Below are 14084 nucleotides of genomic sequence, written 5' to 3' on the forward strand. Positions count from 1 at the left end.
GACACACCGCTGTAGACTGTGGACTTTGAGTGCCTGGTGTGTCAATAGAGTCTCATTGATTGTCACTTCTGTGTCACTTTTGTGTTGGGTATTGATAACAGGAGACACTATGTATTGGGGCAGGGGTTTGTTGGGGGGTGGCTTACAGCAAGTCTATACTTTGTGCTCAGTTTTGTCTTGAACCTAGAACTTTTGGGGGAAACCGAAGCAGGAAAATCACTAGTTTGGAGCTAGCCTGGACCACATCAAATTTTTTAAAAATTAAAATTTTTAATTTAATTTTAATGAGAATTCTGTAACCCCAGATTTAGGAGCCTGAGGCAGGATTATAAATTCAAGCCAATTTGGCTACATCATGAGGCCGTATTTCAAAAGAGGGTGGAGGACTGGTGATGTAGTTTGGCCCAGCATGCTTGAAAGCCTATCTATTAAATAAATAGTAAATAAACTCTTTTAACGAATCAGTTTATCAGCTGAGTATTGGTGGTGCATGATTCTAATCTCAACACTTGAGAGGCAGGGGTAAGTGAATCTCTGTAAGTTAGAGGCCAGCCTGGTCTACAGAACGAGTTCCAGGACAGCCAAGGATACGCAGAGAAATCCTGTCTCCCAAAAAAAAAAAAAAATTAATTTATCTTGGTAACTGGGGTTATCAGGGTTACAACATTAAAATCTTCACCCAAGTACCTGTCCAGGGAGAACACAAAGCCTATATATTTTGCTTTTAAGTTTATTTATCTCTGTATGCATTTATTTTGTGGAGGTAGGGGTACACACTACAGCTCATGGGTAAGTCAGAGGACAATCTTCAGGAGGCCATTCTCTCCTTCCACCATGTGGGTTCCAGGGACTGAACTCAGGCCCTTATGTTTGGTGGCAACAAGAGACTTAACCTGCTGATTCATCTTGCTGGCTCCAGTCGACATACTTCAGCAGACAGAGCCACTCATACATCTTTGGAAACCTGGGCTTAAAGGAAAATATTGCTTCAAACTCCTCTGAGAAGTAGGGCCCATTCAGTTACATGCTTTCTGGACTGTTTCTGTATGCCCAGCTTGGTCCTGGGTGATCATAGGTCACTAGAAAGAGAGTAACCGGGCCTGGAGATGCAGCTCAGTTGATAGATTGCTCAGCTGGAGGGAATCCCTAGGTCTGGTTCCCAGCACCACATAAACAGGCTGTGGTGGTGAATGCCTGTGTTCCTCGCACTTGGGTGCTGCAGCAAAAGACCATAAATTCAAGGTCATAGGGAGTTACATAGCCTGGGCTACATGAGACCCTAAAGATAGAGAGGAAGATAGATAGATAGATAGATAGATAGATAGATAGATAGATAGATAGATAGATAGACAGATGATAGACAGATGATAGATAGATAGATAGATAGATAGATAGATAGATAGATAGATAGACAGACAGACAGACAGACAGACAGACAGACAGACAGACAGATGATAGGACAAACTAGTGAACAAGAGTAAGGATACCTGGTAGGTGAGCAGGCCCTGGGGTGGCTCCCTGGGGAATTCCAGGTCTGACCCAGTCTGGGCTTCCCCAGCCTAGCCTGGAACTTGCCTCAGGATGAGTCCCTAGCCTGGTGGGCCTCTTAGAAAGTTGTGAAGCTGGTTTGAGGGTGGGAAGCCAAGAGGGAAGCAATTTCCATATAGCCCAGCCTTTATGGAGCCCGCCCCACCTGATACCAGAATAAAGGGGAGCAGATCTGGCCGGGGATCCCAGCACTTACGAGGAAGCAGGAGGTTTTTAAAAAGGTCCAGACCGAGGAAGGCTACAGCAGAGGGTCAAGGACAGCTTGGAAGGGGAGGAAGTGGAGAGAGGCCATTCAGAAGGACTCAAGACATCAGTACCCAGGGAGGAGGCCGGCTCTCACACTACCGGGAAACAGACAGAGTGGTCTCCCTACTACACCAGCCCAGGTAGGTTCCTAGGCTGAAACCAGAGCCCTGTTTTTTGTTTCATCAGGGGCTGGAACTGGGTTGGGAGGAGGCAGCCTTCACGAGCCAGGCATGGTGACTCTATCTGTAATTCTAGCAAAAGCAGGACGATTGCTTTATGTTTGAAGCCAGATTGGGAACAGAGGAAGACCCTTTCTCAAGACACAAAAGACAGAAGACAGAGACGATGGCTCAGTGGTCAGAGCACCTGCTGTGCAAGCATGAGGGGCTGAGTTAGATGCTCCCCAACTTCTACCATGTTAAAAAGCCAGTAAACCCGGCATTTGGAAGCAGGGATAGACAGTAGATCCTGGGAACTTGCAGCCAGTCTTATACTTAATAATGATCTCCTGGTTCAAGGCGGACCCTATCTCAAGGCAATTAGACAGACAGGGATAGAAGAAAATACTGATATTTTCCTCTCACTCTGAATGTGCACACATGGGGCATGCACTCATGTACATACACCACCCATGCCTGCACACATGAGCACACACATGCATGGACTTAAACACTCTCGGATTTTTTTTTAAACCATGTTCAGCGAGATGATTCAGATGGTAAAGGCACTTGTTCCTAAGCCTGATAACCTGAATTTCATCACTGAGACCCACAGAGCAGGAGAGAATTCATGTCCACAGTCCTCGGCCACACATGCACCATGGCACTGTGTACTTGCCAGTGAGGGAGTGGGGATTAAAAGCAGAGGAAGAAGAGGAAGACCCCAAGCCCTCCAGCATCCTGTGTGAGTGTGGGGTGAAGCACAGGAGATAGGGGTGGTACTAACCACAGGCTTCCTCTCCCTGCTTACTAGAGTGTGGATGTGGAAGGCCCCCACATTAAAGGCTGGGTGCTCAGCATGCAGTGCTAGAGGTGATGGAATCTTTAAGACAAGTGGGCTAGCGGGAGGAAGTCACCAAAGGGGACACGACCTTTCCTTTCTCTCTGCTCTTTCATCTCAGCTTCTGTGAGGTAAGCAGCTTTCTGCAAGATATGTTCCTCTCTCTTTACAGGCCCAAGCAGTCAGGCAGACCGACCAAGGATTACAACTATCGAAACTGTAAGACCAACATTATCTTTCTTCCTTAAAAACTGTTTCTGTCTCTGGGTGTGATGACTCGTGCCTTTAATCCTAGCACTCAGGAGGCAGAAATGGGTAAATCTTTGTGTTTGAGGGCAGTCAGATCTACATTACAAGTTCTGGGACAGCCTGGACTACATAATAAGACTCTGTCTTAAGAAAGAAAGAAAGAAAGAAAGAAAGAAAGAAAGAAAGAAAGAAAGAAAGAAGAGAGAGAAGAAGAAAGAAAGAAAAAGAAAGAAAGAAAGAAAGAAAGAAAGAAAGAAAGAAAGAAAGAAGAGAGAGAGAGGGAGGGAGGGAGGGAGGGAGGAAGGAAGAAAGGAAGAAAGAAAGGAGAAAGAGAAATGAAGGGGAAAAGTTTCAGATAACAAAACAATCTTCCACCTTGTCCAGCCAGCATAGTCTGTCTTACCAAACTGCTGAGAGGTTCTTCTAGAAGCAGACTGTAGCTACAGAGCTGTCACTTTTGAGACAGGGCAGAGTGTACTAGATACACTCTGTTATCTAGTGTTATGTTAGTGTACACTAACACAGCACTCCAAAGACTGGGAAGAATTTAAACTGGGCGTAGTAGTACATACCTATAATCCCAGCACTCAGGAGTCTCAGGTAGGAGGACCCTGAGTTTGAGGCAAGCCTAGACTTCATGGTAACACCCTGTCTCAAAATAAGATGTAAAAAGATACCAGTGTGATGACACACACACTTATAATCCCAGTACTGTGGGGCATGGAGATGGGAGGACCAGGAGCTCAAAACCAGCCCGAGCTAAGAGAGATTCTGTCTCAAGAAAAAAAAAAGTAAATTGGGGCTGGAGAGATGGCTCAGTAGTTAAGTAGTTAAGAGAACTTGTTTGCTGGGGACTTGAATTCCGATCCCAGTACCCACATCAGGTAGCTCAGAACAACTTGTAACTGCAGTTCGAAGGTACCCAACACCTTCTTTTATCTTTCATAGGCATTATTCTTTCACTGGAAAACCCACAGACAGCCAGGTGGTGGCCGCTGTAACAGGTGGTAAGGGCTGTGTCACAGGCCTTTAATCTCAGCACCGGAGGCAGGTGGATCTCCAAGTCTAAGGAAAGCCTGGTCTACAGAGTGAGTTCCAGGGCTACATGGTGATACGCTGTCTTGGAAAAAACCAAATAAACAAAAACAAACAAACAAAACCCCACATATACACAAACACGTGTTAACAATTAAAATAAGTTGAATAGAGAGATGTTTTGGAAGGTAAAGGTGTTCTTCTGAAAGCCTGACAGCTTGAGCTTTACCTCTAGATCTTGAAATGGAAGGAGAAAACTGATTCCCAAAAGCTGTCCTCTGATCTCCAGTGTCATGCCTGGCATATGCTCAAACCCACACCCTTCTCATGGACACACACTCTACCCACACATGCAGTAATAGTACATTCGAATTTAATTTTAAAGGTCTTTATATATAGATGCTCTTTTTCGAGACGGGGATTTTTCTCTGTAGCCCCGGCTATCCTGGAATTAACCATGTAGAACAGGTTGGCCTTGAATTCACTCAAGCCTTTTAAATAAAATCAAATAAAATGTAAAAGGGAGTCAGGGGATAGAGTTCAAAGGTACAGCGTTTGCCTGGCATGCATAAGGCCCTAAGTTTAATCTCCAGTACTGGAAAAAATTAACTATATATATTTTTTATATTTTTATATTTTTTTAAAGGCGAGGGCATGGACATTTCTGAGTTTGAGCTTCCCAGTCTACAGGCTTCTCCTGGCATGGATCTGACTTACTGACCTATCAGGTCACTCTGGGCGGGAACAGGACAGGATGGCGGAGACTTTGAGACCTAAATAACCTTGACCCAGGCACTCTACTCCCACACTCTTAACTCGGCTGGGGCGAGTGTGCTGTCCTGCTGCGCTTTGTTAAGTCAGGTCAATTCTCACACCCCTCTCTTCCCAGCACCTCTGAGATTCTTGCTGGGCCTCTGCCCTGAAACTGGAGCCCCACAATGATGAAAGTCCAGGGTGTCCTCTGGATCTTGCTTGGACTGTTGCTGTGGCCAGAGTCAGAGACAGGTGAGTTCAAGGGTAGAGGCCTTGGAGGAGGGGAACTTGTTTTGTTGAACCTTAGCAGGTCAAGGCTCCAGCTCTCAGCAAACTGCTATTAGGGCACCACATGTTTCCAACACCCATAGAGTCAAGGGAGTCAAGGAAGGGATGCCAGAGAGTAGACAGGGCCGGGGTGGGCAGAGCGGGGAAGAGGGCTTGGAAGCAAAAATCAAGGTTAGCTTCCTGAAGAAAGGACTCACACAACTAAGATGGGAGGAGCGAGAGCTGGGTTTGGTTGAGAAGCAGAAAAGACCTGATAATTTAAGCAGAAACAAAGTTACAGAATGGATTGCCCTCCAGACACTAGGGTACTGGATTAAAATGGCCTGGAGGCTCTGGGTGTGGAAACAATTGTCTGTATCCCCAGAACATGAAAGGCAGGAGGACCTTTAGCCGGGGATATATAATGAGTTAGAGGCCAGTCTGCACTATATAGCAAACCCTATAACAAAAGAACCAACCTTCCTAGATGCAAATTAAACCTCCTGCACTTCCTAACTGCATGACCTGAAGCAGCTAACATGTCCTCTCCATCTCAGATGCTTCATCTGTAAACAAGAAGTTTTGTGAGGATTAAATAAATTTTATGTATCACTTAGAGTGATGTCTGACACATAGTTAATGTTTAAATAAACATTGGCAATAATTCAACAACCTCTAACTCTGCTGTGAACCTGGTAACCTAACATCTAGATTCCCTTTCTTGAAAAAGGAAAACCACATTCTCCTCTCCCCATGGGCTGTTTGTTTTTTTGTCCATCTGTCTGTATATCTGTTTGCTTGAGGCAAGGTCTTACTTTGTAGCCAGAAAGGGTTGGAACTGTGAAGTTCAGGCTAGTCTTGAACTTGTGGTGGTCCTTCTGTCTCAGCTTTCTTGAGGGCTGGGATTACAGGCATGAGCCATTGTGCTCAGCTTCCTTGGTGTAAGAGGCCTCAGGTTAGAGAAAATAGCTACATAAGCCTCAGGTAATCCTTTGACATACTTTTCCTCCTAAAATTGCCCAACTGTAATCTATCACCAGAAACTGTCTGAGCTGGAGAGATGTCTCAGTGGTTAAGACAATGCACCATTGTAGAAGATCCATGTTCTGTTCCCAGCACCCACACTAGATGATTTACAACCACCAGTAACTCCAGTTCCAGTATATCCAAAACCTCTAGCATCCACATGCACATAACCCCCACCAATTAAATACAAGAGTAAAACTTGAAATAATAGTAAATTTTAATAATTCATTTTTATTTTATGTATGTGCATTGGTGTTTTAGATGCATGTGTATCTGCGTGAGGGTGTCAGAAACCCTGGAACTGGAGTTACAGATAGGTGTAAGCTGTCATGTGGGTGCTGGGAATCGAACCTGGGTTCTCTAGAAGAGCAGCCAGTGCTCTTAACCTCTGAACCACCTCTCCAACCCCAATAGTAATTTTTAAATGATCTGTCTTTACCCCTACATATGTAGAAATTCTCCATGCTTTTGGTCATTGCCAACACATACCACCAACCACCTTCTTCATTAACCTCTCTTCTGTTTGCCCCTCATTACTCTAGAACCTTGGAAACCCATTTCCGTATAGTAGCCCAAACACCAAGCTTAGAATGATGTCTTGGTCTGTTATTGTGAATACACACCATGGCCACAGCACCTCTTATAAAGGAGAGCATTTAATGAAGGTCAGTTTACGGTTTCAGAGATTTAGTCCATCATTAGGATGGTGGGAAGTATGATAGTGCACAGGCAGACCCCATGCAGGAGCTAAGTTCTATATCAGGATCCACAGACAGCAGGAAGAAGAGAGACAGCTACCTGGCCTGGTTTGAGCATTTGAAACCCCCAAGCCCCACTCCAGTGACACACTTCCCCCAACAGGGCCACATGTCTTTCAACAAGGCCATGCCTCCTAAATCCCTCTCAAATAGCACCACTCCCTAATGACCAAGCATTCTAAAATATGAGCCTATGAGGAACAGTCCTACTTAAGCCACCACAAATGCCAGCCTGGCCAGGCCTCTCCGCTACTCATAATCTTATTTTGGCTCCCCAGTGTTTATGGACAGTCCAAACTCCTTAACCAACAAGGAATAGACTGGGTGTCTCAGTTTCCCCCCTACGCAACGGTAGTGCTGGTCACAGTGGTGTCAGAAGGAATTAGGGAAATACGACATGAACAGGAGAGGGTCAGAAACAAGCGATGCTGGGTTGCTGAGCTGACACATTTTCTCCTCCTTCAGCCTCCTCCTTACCCCTGGTCATGGACTCCATCATCCAGGCCCTTGCTGAGCTTGAGCAAAAGGTGCCTGTGGCTGAGGCCAGCGGCACTGCCTCTGCACGGATACTGTCAGCCAATCACTTCAGCCCCCACAATTCTCTTCACCAGTACTTGCTGCGGAAGGCACCAAGCCACAACACGACAGAGTCAGAGCTCCACTCACTGAGCCCAGAACTTCAGGCTCTGATTTCAGAGGTGGCCCAACATGATGTACAGGATGGGAAAGAATATGGAGTGGTGCTGGCACCTGATGGCTCCACCGTAGCCGTGAAGCCTCTACTGGTTGGGCTAGAGGCTGGTTTGCAGGGGTACCGTGTTACCAACTTGTCTTCAGACTGCTTGGATACCCCTTGTGATGCTGGAGACACTACAGCAAACGTTGCAGCCATCTGGCCAGGACTAATGGATGCCTCCACAAACGCCTCTTCTACAGATGTTGGAGCCACTTCACCAAACGGAAAAGCCAAGACTCCCACCACTGTGGACAGACTCCTGGCAGTCATCTTGGCTGGAGACTTGGGACTGACATTCCTCCACAGTTCCCAGACTCAAAGTTATCCAGGCCTGGGAACTGAGGGTTGCTGGGACAAGCTTTCTGCCCCCAGGGTCTTCACACTGTTGGACCCCAAGGCATCCAGAATCACCATGGCTTTCCTCAATGGTGCCTTGGATGGAGCTCTCCTTGGGGATCACTTGAGCCGGGTTTCTAGGCCCCTGCCACCCCTCAGCCACCTGCTGAGAGAATACTATGGAGATGGAGTGGCTGGCGATCCAAATTTCCGAAGTAACTTCCGAAGGCAGAACGGGGCTGCATTGACTTCCACTCCTACCCTAGCCCAGCAGGTATGGGAGGCTCTTGTTCAGCTACAGAGACTGGAGCCAAAACAGCCACAGTTGCAGAACATGACCCAAGAAGAGCTGGCTCAGGTGGCTACCCTTGCTACCAAGGAGTTCACTGAGACTTTCCTGGGTAAGGAGTTCCCCCTGACTCCTCATAAATTCACATTCCCAGTCCCCTGTGGTGAGTGGGATCAAGGGTCCAGAGAATTTCAAGGGGACAGCAGTAAAGATAGGGACAGCTGCATAGTCAAAGAAACGCAAGAGATGGTCCTTGAGGAATAGATAAGAGTTTACCTGATTTAATTTTTTTTAAAAGAGGGATTGGGGGGTATAGCTCAGTTGGTAGAGTGTATGCATAAGACTCTGCATTCAATCCTGTCACCACAGGAAAATGCACAGTGATGCATGCTGGCAATCCCAGCTCTTAAGAGGTAGAGACCAGAGGGATATCAAGGGCAGCCTGGAATATATAATAAGGGCAGCCTGGGCTTCATGAGACCCTGAACTCTAACACCACACACACACACACACACACACGCACACACACACACACAGTAGCATACAATTGAAAGTCAACACATGGGGACTAATTTTTTTTTTTTTTTTTTTACCAATTTTATTGAGACAAGGTCTGCATAGCCCAGGCTGGTCTTGAGTTTGCAAGCCCCTTTCTTTAATCTCGTCAAATGCTGGAATTAACAGAAATGCACCATCATACTCACACTTTTGGTCTTTCTCCTGGAAGTGGCAGAGACATAACAGACTCCAAAACTGTGTTTGTCTATCTACCTATCATCTAACTATCTTTCATCTATCTATCTATCTATCTATCTATCTATCTATCTATCAATCTATCTATCTATCTATCTATCTATCCATCATCAATCATCTATCTATCTATCTGTGTGTGCCCTCTGAGTCACCTTCCTGTCCTAAAATTAGACTCTTGCCGATTCATGGAGACCAGAGGGATACCCATAGGTTCACCTTAATAGAGATTCAGTCTTCCAGAATGAAATGCTTGATGATCAGAGTCTCCCTTGCTCCTGAAGGATGCCCAGCCATTCTCCCTCGCTGCCGCTGGGGAGCCGCCCCCTACCGAGGCAACCCGACACCACTCCGGCTGCCACTGGGATTCTTATATGTGCATCACACCAACGTGCCAGCGCCACCCTGCACCACCTTCCAGCGCTGTGCCGCTAACATGCGCTCCATGCAGCGTTTCCACCAGGACGTGCGTCGCTGGGATGACATCGGCTACAGGTGAACATGGCCTAGGCTTCCGTGGGAGAGGTTGGAAGGTAGGGAGTAAAACAAATGGGCGGAGACTGGCAAGTAGAAGAGGGAGTTTGTAGTGGGCGTGGTCAAGAACCAGGATTGGGTGGAGATGAGGAGCAAGGTCCCGGATTGGGAAGGAGATATCCCGGCAAGGGATAGAGAGGGGAGAAGAGTGAAAAGTAACTTGACCAGTTCTTCAGAAAAGGCAAAGTTTTTGTTTGTTTGTTTTTCGAGACACGGTTTCTCTCTGTAGCCCTTACTGTCCTGGAACTCACTCTGTAGGCCAGGCTGGCTTCAAAGCCAGAGATCCGGCTGCCTTTGCTCCCCAGTGCTGGGATTAAAGGTGTGCGCACCCGGCTGCTTTTTGTTTTTCTTCTTTTTCCTTTCTCCTCCTCCTCCTCCTCCTCCTCCTCCTCCTCCTCCTCCTCCTCCTCCTCTCCTTTTTTTTTTTTTTTTTTTTTTTTTTTTAATAAAACAGGGTCTTATAACTGGCCTGGAGCTCTCTATGTTGAAAAAGCTGGCCTCGAACTCATAGAGTTCTGCCTGCTTCTTTCTTTGAATGCTGTGATTAAGGCATTCTGCAAGAGAGAACGGTTTCTGGGGTGGCACGTGGTATTCAAATGATACTGAATTGGATGAAACAGAGGCAGTGTACCACACTCGGTTTCATGGCACAGAGACAGACTCTGGGGGCATGGCCAGATTGGGACGTAGCCAGGTAAATTGCCCTACCCCAACCCCTCCGCAGTTTCGTGGTAGGATCCGACGGCTATGTGTACGAGGGCCGCGGCTGGCACTGGGTGGGCGCACATACGCGCGGCCACAACACTCGCGGTTTCGGCGTGGCCTTCGTGGGCAACTACACTGGGTCACTGCCCAGCGACGCAGCGCTGAAGACGGTTCGCGACGTGCTTCCGACCTGCGCCATTCGCTCAGGCCACTTGCTGCCAGACTACAAAGTGCTGGGCCACCGCCAGCTAGTTCACAGCGACTGCCCCGGTAATGCGCTCTTCAACCTGCTGCGCACCTGGCCTCACTTTACCGCGGTGAGTCTGCCTGTCACTACCCATGGCATCGTCTGTCCTGTCTGTTCTGAACACACATCTTCAGCCCTGGCCCTGCCCATGTCAGCTTGTCTTTTGCTTAACTGCCAACACCTCTGCTGGCTCCCCTTTAATTTATAACCTCAGTCTGACCTTCATTACTCATGCCTGTTAGATTACAGACCTCCAGGTGCCCAGCTCTCTCCCCCAAATCGGGCCACACCTAACTAAAGTCTCTCCGAAATTGTAGAGCAGGCCACTGTTGCCTTTCTGATGTTCTCTGACACTCGTGTCCAAGTGTTATGAGAGACTTCCTGAGGGGTCACACCTCAAATAGTAACAATTCTCTACAAAGTCCAACTTGGTTGTTTTTATTGGGTTTACTTACAGGAGTACGGATGAGGGGTTCCTCACAGGATCAGGAATGACTTTAAAAACAGCTGTATCAACTGGGTAGTGGTGGCACACTAATTAATTAATTAAATTTAATCCCAGCACTTGGACGGTAGAGGCAGGCGGATCTCTGTGAGTTCGAGGCCAGCCTGGTCTACAAGAGCTAGTTCCAGGGCAGGCTCCAAAGCTACAGAGAAACCCTGTCTCAAAAACAAACAAACAAAACAAAAACAAAAGCAGCTGTATCATGGGAACAGCCACTTCACCATGGGTGATGAGTGATGAAAGCTGCAATCCTGAGCCCTCTACACAACTTGTAAGCAGCTCGCTAGCGAAGAACCCCTCTGGGCAATTTTTGGCAACTGTGTTGTCAGTTCTGTGCCTCATCTTCTCCCGCAGCAGCTATTTAAGCTTCCCTCTAACCAGCCTTGATGGAGGGACCCTAATTCCTTCCTTGAGGGAATATTTCAATTAATAGTAAGTTGCTCTATGGCACTTAAGCAATCTTGAATTATAAGTTTATTCTTTTTTAAAAAAGGTTTATTTTATTTGTAGTGTCTGCATGTGTGTGTGTGTGTGTGTGTATGTGTGCATTACACATGTGTCAGTGCCCAAGGAGATCAAAAGTGGAAATCAGAACCCCTGTGGCAGAGTTTACCAACCCTTGTGGGCTACTTGATGGGTGCTGGGAACAGAACCCTGGTCATCTACGGGAGCAACAGGGATCTTCCCTCCTGACAGGCTCTCTACTCCTGACTTTACCTTCTTATTTAAGCCAAGCATGGTGGCTCATGACTTTGATCCCATATTCAGGAGGCAGGGACAGGCAAACTTCTGAGTTCAAGACCAGACTGGGCTACAGAGCAAGTTCCAGGACAGCCAGGCTGCACAGTAAAACCCTGTCAAAAGAAAAAGAAAAGGTTTTGTTTTTCGAGACAGGGTTTCTTTGTGTAGCCCTGGCTGGCCTGGAACTTGCTCTGTAGACACAGCTGGCCTTGAACTCACAGATATTGTGTGACTCTGCCTGACCACCACCGCCCAGCTAACAAAATCTTCTGGTCTATGGTTTGACTGCTTTGCTGACTCTTGGTGGTAGACTGCACGGTGTGGATACCCACCCTACCTCTCAAGCCCCACATCCCTGAAATATGTCAAAGCCAGGAACTCCTGAGGTGCTTTGGAACTGAAGATTCTCTTTTAGGACCTATCATGATTGTTTGCAGCCTGATGCTATTCAGATAAGGCTCTCATCTGAAGAGCAATTTGTCTTAGATCCTCACTACCAAATTTATGGCATCTTTTATTAATTTATAACAAGGCTCGAGACAAAACCCTTCTGCCTACCTTATCCCAGGCCATCCAGCCTAGTACTGACTCCAGCCTCCCATCCAGAAGCCCTCTGTTCACACAACACTAACCTGAACTGTGTGACCCTTTACTCCAATAGATTGTCTGCATGACCTCAGTCCAGTCCCTACCCCTGCCTTGCTTTTTCTACTCATCTCAGCCCTAATGGTTCTTGATGGCCTCTGGCTCGTGAAGATTCTTGGGGTTTTGTTTTGTTTTGTTTTGTTTTGTGGGATACCTGCCAAGACTCCTGAAGATTCTTACATTAGAGCAATTTAGACATAGTGATCACAGTCAGCCTAAAAGCCTAATCCTAAACCGGGCAGTGGTGGCACACACCTTTAATCCCAGCACAGAGGCAGGTGGATCTCTGTGAGTTCGAGGTCAGCCTGGACTACAAGAGCTAGTTCCAGGACAAACTCCCAAGCTACAGAGAAGCCCTGTCTCAAAAATCAAAGAGAGAAAGAAAGAAAGAAAGAAAGAAAGAAAGAAAGAAAGAAAGAAAGAAAGAAAGCCCTAATCCTAGCCTCTGATCACACCAGGACAATCCCATTACCTGTGTCTGTTTTGTTTTTTTTTTTGTTGTTTGTTTGATTGATTGGTTGTAAAACAAAGGCTTGAGGTATAGCCCAGGCTAGCCTTAAACTCATTAGCTTATGCTGCCCTCCACCTCAAGTGCTGAGGTTGTAAGGTTTCAAAGTATATCACATCCAACTGCTACTTCCATTTTACCTTCTTTTTAACATGTGTCTATGTATGTGTGCATGTGTGTTCTGATGTCTGTTGTTTAAGGGCTACTTCCTGTGTCATCATCAGGAAAGTCATCTACTTCCTTTGAGAGAAGGGCTGTCATTGACCAGAAGCTCAACAAACAGACTAGGCTTACTGGCTAGTAAGCCCCCAAGGGTCCTCTTGTCTCCAGATGCCCAGTGCTTGGATTAAAAGTTTCTGCTTTGTCCAGTATCTTTATGTGGGTTCTGGGGATCAAACTCAGGTCTTCACATTTGCAATGCAAGCATTTTACTGGTTGAGTCATTTTTGATTTTGATACAAGGTTTCCCGTTTTGAGACAAGTCCAAGAGGGATGATTCTGAACTTCTGACCCCTACTTATCTTACCACTCCTTTTCATTAAGCTATTTATCTGCCCGCCCTTGCCTGCAGATGGTTTTGTGATTGATTTAGTGTGCTTGTATTTTGTTTGTTTTAATTGGGACTTGTTGTGTAACCTGGATTTGGGGGGGGGGGCAAGGTTTCCACCATGTAGCCTCAAACTCATAGAGATCCACTTGTCTCTGCCTCCTAAATTAAAGACTAAAGGTGTGTGCCATTCATGGGTGGCCCAATGTTAACCTTGAACTTTCAAAATCATTTGGCCTCAGTCTTCCAACTGCTGGGATTACAGATGTTTTCCCACCACACCCAGGTACAACCAGCTTTGTATCCACTCTGTCACTTTGGGCCCCTATCCTGTCCCATAGCCAAGACTCCATAGCAAAGAGGGCAGACCTTACCGTGCATACACCCTAAGTCTCATATTATCTTATTTCTTCTAGGCTGAAAACTAAGAACTCCTGAGGGAGCCTTGGAGATCCAAGAAGCACTATCCCTGATGCTCCTTCCAGCAGCCACAGACCACAGACCTCCAATACAGGGACCACTGAAAGGAAGTCTCCATGCGCATCGTCTTACTCTGGCTTTACTCAAAAGTCAACTTGGAGACCAAAACCCAAGCCAAGTGTGTGGCTCAGTGCTAGAGAGCCTAGTTGACAAGAAACCTTTTCTTTCTTTTTTTCTTTT

General features: G+C 46.6%; 1 protein-coding gene across 1 annotated transcript; it reads left to right on the plus strand.

The window, feature by feature from the left end:
• Nucleotides 1-4859: 4859 nt before the first annotated feature.
• On the plus strand, nucleotides 4860-14014 carry Pglyrp2 (peptidoglycan recognition protein 2). Its single transcript, XM_038318819.1, has 5 exons — nucleotides 4860-5082; nucleotides 7347-8354; nucleotides 9277-9487; nucleotides 10251-10548; nucleotides 13841-14014. Exons 1-5 carry the CDS (start codon nucleotides 5016-5018, stop codon nucleotides 13850-13852), a joined length of 1596 nt encoding a protein of 531 aa, XP_038174747.1. The 5' UTR covers nucleotides 4860-5015; the 3' UTR covers nucleotides 13853-14014.
• Nucleotides 14015-14084: the final 70 nt, after the last annotated feature.

The sequence above is a fragment of the Arvicola amphibius genome, chromosome 2 (assembly GCF_903992535.2).
Source record: "Arvicola amphibius chromosome 2, mArvAmp1.2, whole genome shotgun sequence".
NCBI classification, from domain to species: domain Eukaryota; kingdom Metazoa; phylum Chordata; class Mammalia; order Rodentia; family Cricetidae; genus Arvicola; species Arvicola amphibius.

Excerpts from the sequence above, each read along its gene's own strand:
- Pglyrp2 (XM_038318819.1), top strand. The coding sequence starts at position 5,016 with ATGATGAAAGTCCAGGGTGTCCTCTGGATCTTGCTTGGACTGTTGCTG. Across the intron at positions 5,083-7,346 it reads GTGGCCAGAGTCAGAGACAG|CCTCCTCCTTACCCCTGGTC; the intron begins GTGAGTTCAAGG and ends CTCCTCCTTCAG. Across the intron at positions 8,355-9,276 it reads GTTCACTGAGACTTTCCTGG|GATGCCCAGCCATTCTCCCT; the intron begins GTAAGGAGTTCC and ends TTGCTCCTGAAG.